This window comes from Rosa chinensis, chromosome 5 (genome assembly GCF_002994745.2).
Source record: "Rosa chinensis cultivar Old Blush chromosome 5, RchiOBHm-V2, whole genome shotgun sequence".
Taxonomy (NCBI): domain Eukaryota; kingdom Viridiplantae; phylum Streptophyta; class Magnoliopsida; order Rosales; family Rosaceae; genus Rosa; species Rosa chinensis.
The window spans coordinates 4697772-4706988 of NC_037092.1; the positions used below are offsets into that span (position 1 = coordinate 4697772).

The 9217-nt window shown below is 38.4% G+C and overlaps 1 protein-coding gene across 1 annotated transcript; it reads right to left on the bottom strand.

Moving 5' to 3' along the window:
* Nucleotides 1–263: 263 nt before the first annotated feature.
* Nucleotides 264–3299, bottom strand: LOC112166666. Its single transcript, XM_024303537.2, has 2 exons — nt 2798–3299; nt 264–682 (listed from the first exon to the last, which is right to left on the bottom strand). The coding sequence occupies exons 1-2, from the start codon at nt 3083–3085 to the stop codon at nt 512–514; spliced, it is 459 nt and encodes a 152-aa protein (XP_024159305.1). The 5' UTR covers nt 3086–3299; the 3' UTR covers nt 264–511.
* Between the last annotated feature and the right edge of the window lie 5918 nt (nt 3300–9217).

Here is a 9217-nt window from a genome sequence, read left to right on the forward strand (position 1 = left end):
GACAGACAAAGATTCAGTCAGATTAAACAGATTAACAGCAATATAATTTTGCAAGAGAAACCAAGGTCAGGACTGATAATATAGTTGATCAAATTTATAGTTCATCTAATTCCATTCTTCATTTATAGTTCATTTATATTTCTACTACTAATGATCGGTTACCATTCATAACACTGGTTATACAAACACTTGCTGATGGGCATCATAATCCCTCTCCAAGGATAAGTCATATTCTATAAACCTGCTTATCATGGAAAGGATAATGGATCTGAAGCAATTAAGATGCATTCTCGGCTCTGTCACTAAATAGATGAATTAGATGTACAGAAGCCAATTCCCCTAGTCCCACATAAATGACATATACAGAAACAAGTGCTCGTGCCTTCAAAAATTGGGCAATCGAAGTGTGGTGCAGAACCAGAAATGTGGTTGCATCTGCTGCTTCAATTCATGATGGTGAATTACATTAGGTATGAAAAGGCAGACGGTTCTTGTTTTAGTATATGTACTATCAACCTGAGCTCAGGCTCGAGTTGGTGGCGGGATTGGGCAATGAAATGTGTTGGTGTGGAGGCCAAAACATGCGTTCGGGAGGGCAAGGCACTGGCGCTGGGTGTGCAATGTAGGACGGAATGTCATCTCCAGGCATCAAAACAGAAACTCCACTTGCATACACAGACATCTGCACATCATGGTGGCAATCACAAACTTATAAACCAGAAAAGTGACAATGTAGAAAAAATCGAGAAAGATATTGCTCAGACACTACAGTCTGGATTGAAAAACTAACTTTACAACCCAAATCCAAAACTCAAGAAAAGTTGCATTTTCAACAAAGCTTCGTTAAGCCTTTTCAATCACAGAAAATTGGATACTAATCCTGTTTGGTACATCACTGACCCAACTCGTGAGCTGGTATCTCATATGGCAATGGTATGTCTTACAGTATCCACTGAACTAGAAGACAATCTACACCTAATAGATAGTGCATTGCATTGCATTGCTGCTATAAGACCTCATAGTGTGATGATAATGATGATAGGTGAATGGTGATATTAAAGCTCCTTGTTTTGTTAAGTGAAAAATCTGTGATAGTAGATGATCCACCAAAAAATAAATAGGATTATTAACGAACAAATGGTTCAAACAACAGCAGGGCTAGTTTTGCGCTGCTCATGCTGTTTTGGTTTGCTACCATTGAGTCACAATTTTGTGCACATGCTATGCTGATCAATAGAATTATTCAGATCAGTACCAGAATGATATGGATAACCTGATAGTGCATATTTCTCTGGCAACAAATGAAATATACAAATAGAAAATAACAGAAAGTACCAAAAACAATAAAGAACACATTAAACAACATACTTGAAACCTAATAATCACATGACTGTGTTTGATGATGCACTACATCTTTTACTACTTTTATTTTTCCAACCTATTAGATAAGGTTGCAATGTCATCCTAAGTTCCCAACAACTACCATATGCATTTGACTTTTTTTCCTTTTTCTTGAACAATGTTCCTACATTATTCAGTGGTTGAGAGAAAATATCAGTTTAATAAGGATTTAGATTTGAGCCTGTTTCATTTCTACATTACTGTCAGGTTTATAAGTTTCTGGTGCAATACTTACTATGTCAGTCTTAAAGACACTTTCAGCCTCATGGTCTCAACTCTCAAAATCATATATAGAGATCTCTATTGGCTTTAAATATCAATAAAAAAGTTGAGAAAACCTCATTAATTTTTAGGCCAATGCCTGGTTGCTCATGAAAGTGGCAACAGCATGCCTTATATATATATGTTACTTTGAAACAAAATCTTTTCAATTAAAAGCATACAATCACAGGACATAAACCTCTTTACCCATTAGTTTCTTTGTTTAGTGAAGCTAGTTGGATGCACGATTAAAGCTGGTACAGACATATAACAAGAGAATAAACTAAGACTTGCCCAGAAGAAAGGTTTGACCACCTGTCTATAACACAGGACTCAGCCATGCTTATCAGGAAAAAGATTGGCATTGATGGACCTGATAAACAGTGGTGGGACTCTAAACACACAAGAGTAAGTAAAGTCCTACGTCCCTTGTTTGGGACAAAGTACCTACCACTCAACAGACAGATACATGGATTGGGCCCTTAACTACAGACCAGTGTCTTAATTACAAGAAAGCATAGTTCTTGACAACTTAAGAATATCACAGAAAACAAGGAGAAAAACAAATCAATTCAAATAAAAATAAACAGTGCAATGCACCCAGATTTGCTCACAAAGGTAGACAACTCAGAAACACAATTGATGGGTGAAAAGTGAAAGTGAAAGTGAAAAATGAACACTGTCATTCAGCCAAGGGTAATAAGAGGAAGAACATTATGATAGTTTGGGATCACCATTATGTACTTAAATGAGTGTTCATACTAGAAAGAGCAGACCACTAAAATGAAAAGAACTGGAAAAAGAGAAGCAAGTTTGAGAAGTTCATGAAGTTTCACAGCAAAAGCAAAATGTGGTGCAAGAGATCTAAATGCACTTGGGTGCCACATTTTGTGAAACAAAAAGTAATGAAATAAAACCCCTTAAACTTAACTTATAGGCTCATCAATAACAATGCAGAATTGTAAATTAACTAGAAAAACTGAAAGAAATAACCAACATAACCACCCAAAGTGTCGAGAACAAAAAACAAAGACACAAACTTTACTAAACCCAAACCCAGAACCATTGAGATCAGAACAAAACCCAGAAACCTTTTTAAGAATCCAAAAGCAAATTGAGAATGTGGGTGGCTTACTTTGGGTGATGGGTAACCAAGTTTTCCATTAAACTCCAACTGGGCCTCAAGATCTCCACTTCTCCGGCGGCCGGACGGCGAGAAATCCGGCGATGTGGGTCTGAGGAATCTTTCAAAGATGGCCATGACTAAGAACATGGAGATGAGAATGGCAGTGGCTACAAAACCAAACGACACCGCATTGACTGAAGAATTAAAGGGACTCATATGCTCATCTCTCTGCTGCTGCATATTATTTAGTGGTGCTCCAATTGGAGGCCACTGGAAGCTATGTTCTTGCCCAACCATTTTCAACTCCCTTACTAAATTTGGCTCAGACTTCACACCATTTCCATGTAGATTGAGAGAAACAGAGACAAGGGTTGTGTGCAGTGGTGGTAAAGTGAAGACCTTTACACCATTATCAAAGAGCTCGTTGTTGGACTACTTAAACTAGTGACAGAGAGAAGGGCATGTGGAAAAGCTAATGGAATTTGGATAGCTCAGGCCTCAGGTACACGATAATCTATATATATATATATATATATATATATATACCCTGATAATTAAGTGAAATTGAAATGAATAAGCAGAGAAAAATGTAAAAGAACCAAGGAGTCAAATGGCCACTGAATATGACTTTTCAGTTTCTCTCTATCCAAGAATGGGGGGAGATAAATAGCTAGGCCTTTTCCTCTGCCTAGTTTTGGAGGTTCCCACATGTTTTTAGACCAGTAATTTCCTGTTTTACCAAAAAGTTTGAGCTGGGTTTTACTGCACAAGATTATATGGCTTTGCTTTATTAACTTTCTGGTTTGTACCATGGTTTTGAGTGTGGTTACATATCAGCTTTAGCCTTTAGCTTTGCAAATTTTGCTGTTTAACCAGAAAGTTTGAGGTGGGTTTTTTTTAACTATTGCAGGAGACCTTTTCCCAATTGGTGTGAATTATACATAGGATTATGGCTTGCTCTGCCCAACTGTTTTTTTTTTTTTTTGGCAAGAGCCAAATGGTATTTGTGCTTAATTATTTTTCTGGGTTTTTCATCTTTCCCCTTAATTAGGCTGTCAAAACCAACTTTATTATATAGGTCCAATTCCTCAATCATGACCACAATTTATCACCGTTTGTTTCTATCTTGTAGGTCTAAAAGCTCAAATAAAATGGAGGACATAACAACATGCAATAGACAAATCTGTGTTCCTAGCCACAAGCTTGTAAGACACTACAGGCCCAAGGAATATCTTTTCCAGTTTTTATCTTAATCCTAATTTTTCCAAGACAAAACACCCATCAAATAATTGTATCAACAGCAAGAAAAACACTGATCAATGATCTGGGCCATGCCAGCTCCAAAACATTTTCTCTTTTGTTTTGTTCTCGGCAAAAATGACACAATGACCTTTGGATCGAGGCACGTATCTGTGTTGTGATCAAAGCCTCAAAGGGGCATTTGGGTGAAATTAGTAGGCTCTAAAAAAGGTTTGTGGCGGAAAGCGGTATAGTCCAAAGTGCTAGTTGCAGATTATAAGGCCACAGATGATTCCATGGGAATTGGGAAGTGAGAAAACAAAGTAGTACCATCTATGTGCTCTCTTTGCTTTCGTTCTCATCGAAAGAAGGGCAACATGTACATGGGGGGTACCCTACAAACTTAAGCAACTCGAGTCCATAATTAAGTCTCTTCAGTGTTCTGTCGTGACTTGCGTATCATTAGGCAATAGCAGCTTCACCGTCGGACCATGTTTGTGGTTGATCAGAATCAGAAGGGCAATATACTGTGTGTAGGTAAGAGTGTTTACTCTAGATGTGTAATGTCTATTGGTCTTCATGTTCTGGGTTTCAGGGTTTAGTTTGCTTTGCTTTTCTCTAGTTGCTCTTCTTTTGATTCTTGAGGTAATTCCCCGCATACGTTTTATTCAGAGATTGAATAAAAAAAACAAAAAAACACTATGTATTTACCTCAATGGTGAAAAATAAGTGATTTTGTGTCATTGTCGCCTTGAAATTGCCAAAGCATATTTTAGAGTTCTTGCATTCAAACTTCTTCTCCAAAACTGCTCTCTTAACTTTATTTTTGTTAGTTTAATGAAAAAGAAGTGGAGTATATAGTACTAAGTGATATGTGAATTCATCGTATATATGTATTAGTACATAAACTTTAAACTAATAAATATAATATAACCTGAAACACCTTAATTATTTCCGCTAATTTTAGTCAATCTGTGTCAATTACATCTCACCTTCTTAAATAGTCTCACAAATATATCCCTAGAATTAATAGAAACAATCAAACAATAGAGACAATTTGATATAGGCATTGAAACTATTAGGCTGTTTTAAAGGACAGTAAAAGATAAATGTATTTCAATCACATATATTAAATTAAAATACTGAAATTATAATAACTTAAAACTATACATTTATTCTCAGTCGTTAAAAATATTTGTTCTCTATTGTTCATCATAAATTGTCCCTTAAATCAGCAGTTATGTCAGAATCAATTTATTTTCTGATAGATTACATGTTTGATTAATCGATTTCAAAGTTACAAACAGAACAAAGAATACGAAGATGAGAGATATTTTTTTTTTAGAATAAGATGAGAGATTATTTTATGAATGGATAAATTAGCAGAAAATGGACAAATAAAGTACTGGGAACAAAGGTGGTTATCGATGGCCTTTATTAGCAACTTGAGCACCCTAAAGAGTGAGGAGGGCTCCTTAAACAGTGACCTAAACCCTTCATTAACCTCTGTCACATGCGCTTTGTCGGGTATGTCTCAACTGCCACGCGTCGCACAAAGAGACCCTATTTCTGTTGCCACGTGGGAAAGAAGGACTGGTCCCAAAATTGTCAAAGAAAAAAAAAAGAAATTAAAATCAAAAGCTTAAAATTAATTACTCTCTTCCCATGACAAGACCGACATATCAGCTTTCGTGTGTCGGGGTTTTCAGGTCGTAACGAACAGGTGGAACATCGCATCCTCGAGATTGTCCCCCCTCTGAACGGCTCTGATCGCTCACTGAGATTCCCTAATCGGAGATGCAAATAGACAGGAATACAAAGGTGATCAAGCTCGAATATGAAAATCGATTTTATCAAATTTGATCAAACAACATAAAGGTTGAACAAAATTTTGGTCAAAAGTTAAAATAAAAACTAATTACATGAATAATTGTTGTATTTTGTGTAAAATTTTAACTATTTAGAGTTCTTAAAATAGAATACGTGATACTCTGACGATAAATTGGACAATATTTGAAATTAATTAACGACTTGTGAAGACATTCACAGTGAAATACGTGTCAGCATTCATCTAGCATGGCACACGTGTTTTCGTTCTTGTATTTCTTCAAGCAAATAACACACCCACGCCTGCAAAATCAATATTTGAAATTCACAGCCTTAGGGCCTCTTGGTACTCACGTTCATCTGCAGTTGTTGTTCCTCAAGTAGTAGTGTAGAATTTGTTATCATTGCCCAATAGTGTGAACAAATTGGGCTGACAAAGATGTGGCACTTTTAACTGGTGATAGACAATGCCGTGTAATATAATCACACAAATACCTGCAGTACTCATGGGTAAGTATGAACTCAACTTATTGCCACCGACGATTTGTGCTGAAAGTAAGTGTAAAATAAATAATAATACGCATGCACGAATAGATCTCGGTCTAGGTCTACTCTCAATCCTCACATAATTCTCAAAACAAGCTAGAATACCGTAGACTATGAGGTAGACCAACACGCTCTTAAGAAAACTCAACTCGTCAATAAGCTTAAGAGCCTCAAAATCCATGATCAATGGTGCGTAATATTAACTAGATTTCGAGTCTCAATCATACAATACTTGAAGATGCCTAATCAACCTACTCCTAGTAGGAATAGGTAAACCTGCGAATTAAAGGAATGCGAGGTTCAAGGCAAGAACACGCTATTCGAATCGCACGCGTGCTCAGGGGTACGTACATTACACACATGCGGTGGCGTGTCCAAAGTGTGCAGTGATCTCAAGTTCGATGTGGACTAGGAAAGAGGAGGAGGGGGTGGGGTCCACATGGGTCAGGTGGCTCAGAGGTCGGAGTCGGGGGCCGGGTCAGGGTTCAGGCCGGGTCAGGGACCACGGCGTGTGGGGTGTGGTGGCTCGTGCGACGGTTCACGTGAATGATGAATCTTTCTTTCGCTTTCCTCTCTTTCTCTTCTTTTGAGGGTCACAAAAGCTGGTTAGGGCACACACCCTTGACCACTTGAAAGCTTGGAATTTAGAGCATGGGGTGAGGCTGGGTCTATTTTTCAGCCTAGAAATGATGCTGGGGTCCTCCTTTTGTAGGGCATATGAGATGGTGTGTGTTCGGTGGTTACTAGGTAGTGAGGTCGTTTCCCTATATGGGCTTGTCATGCCAATTATGGCCCAATTAGGGTTAGGTTGCAACATGGTCATGTCCTAGCTGAAGGGTGGGATGGGTCCTAAACCCTGTTTTGAACCGGCACCCGGACCGACCACTTTCGGTTTTTAATTTCTTTTTAATTTGCAACCTACTCCGGCGTGTCGGCTAACAGTTAATTGACGGAGGAGAATGTGACATTGAAGACTCTAGTTTTGTTCAAAACTTATCAGGTTTTATTTGTGTCAATCCGTCTCTAATGTGTCAATTTCAGTCGTTATTGACATTGAAAGATAAAATATAAATAAATATATCTTCGATTGGATCATTATATACTAGTTAATGGAGGAGATTGGGACGTTGAAGACTTTGATTTTGTGTTTTGAAATTGATTTTGTCCAAATTGTGCTTGTCCATTCCCAATGTGTTAATTTTGATCACAATCAACAAGAAAAAAGAACATAAATAAATATCTTTTCAGCTTAAATCATTAGTCTGTTTAAGTTTTGATAAATTCTTCCAATTATAAGAAGGAAGGAGAATAACAAACTAACCTTCAATAGGGATGAGAGGGCCTCTGAAACTTGCGGAGCGACCCAAACAGGTGAAACCTAGGTTTCGTGATGGCGGCGGGGACTGAGGTGCATCGTGCTCTCCAGACCAGACAGAGGCGAGTGGACAGCGGTGTGGGTTTGGAGAGGCCGTGGTCTCTTCTGCAACGGCATTGGAATCTCAACCAAGTTTTTTGAAGGCTCTGGTTGAGTCAATTCTCGGCTGAGGGTGGTTATGTGAAAGTGGATTGCCGGATCGGGTCGGAGCCGCGACATTGGTGTTGACCCCAGCAGGTTTCAGGGCGATTGGAATTTGCGTCGTTGTGGTGGCATCAACTGGCCAAGGTTAAGCTCAAGTCGGGGCTGCTTGAGATGCTGGTTCGATGACGTTAAGCTATGTGGCTGTGCCGCGCTTCGTTGAGGCGGCAGGAGGGCCGACGATGACTGGGTTGGTGGTTGGGACTGGTATGTTGGAGATCAGTGCGACGAAAAGTCGCGGGGTAGAATACGGTATGGAAAAATCAACGAGAAATCCTACTTTTGAACTAGGGTTGACTGTTAGTTTGACTGGGCTGGCTTTTGAGCTGAAGACTGGGCATAGGGCAGGGACTGGGCTGAAGGCAGGGATTGGGCCTATTTGGCTAAAATCTAAAAATGGGGGCTATATGCTGCAGACCCTCAAGAAGAGCCCAAGGAGTAACCTGATGCTGAGGTTGTTTGCTACTGAGGGGGCTGCATATGGTGCTAGTTCCAACCCTACGGGTTTAAGGACTCACTCTTTCTTAAGTGCCCTAAGCTTCTAGACATTCTGGACTCAAGCCTTTTGAAGTAGGGTAATTTCTATAAGTTTTTCTAAGACGTTTTTAGTTAATATTTGTACCACAATTGTGTGCTAGGTAAATTAGACTAGATGAATATTTTTTCCTTAAAGAGCGAGATTATTCTTGCATAGATTAGGCTTGCTGTTCATCTAGCGTCCCTTTAGACTTTAATAAGTTTAGTTGTGGCTTAGATAGGTTACCGGGTTTGTCCCGAGATTTCTTATGTAAGTTCTGTTAGACTCTGGCTTGTTTCATGACTTGATTACTAATGAAATCAATTCTTATTAAAAAAAATAAAAAAATAAAAAATAAAGTAGGAAGGAGATTGTTAAAATAAAAGCAAAGATTGTTACCAAAACTTGTAGATGTTATGTAGACTAATGATTTTACAGTTTACTTGGAAGTGATCAAACAATGTAGTAATTCTAAGAAAAGTCTCATAGCCCTATAAACGTAAGACTGGGAAAAAAGGAGAATACCCCTATAACCCGCAAGCTCATAGGTTGGCATTGTTCTTCCTTTGTCCCAAGCACATTGCTAGACACAATGAGTGAACATATCAAAGTTGCTGATTTTCTTGTTTAGCAATCTATATTTTCAACCATATAATACAAAGTTCAAGAAATAATTTAATGAAAGAAGAAAAAGGCAATAGATTTTACAAGATTGGTCTTCTTA

Excerpts from the sequence above, each read along its gene's own strand:
- LOC112166666 (XM_024303537.2), bottom strand. The coding sequence starts at position 3,085 with ATGGTTGGGCAAGAACATAGCTTCCAGTGGCCTCCAATTGGAGCACCA. Across the intron at positions 683-2,797 it reads TTGGTTACCCATCACCCAAA|ATGTCTGTGTATGCAAGTGG; the intron begins GTAAGCCACCCA and ends CATGATGTGCAG.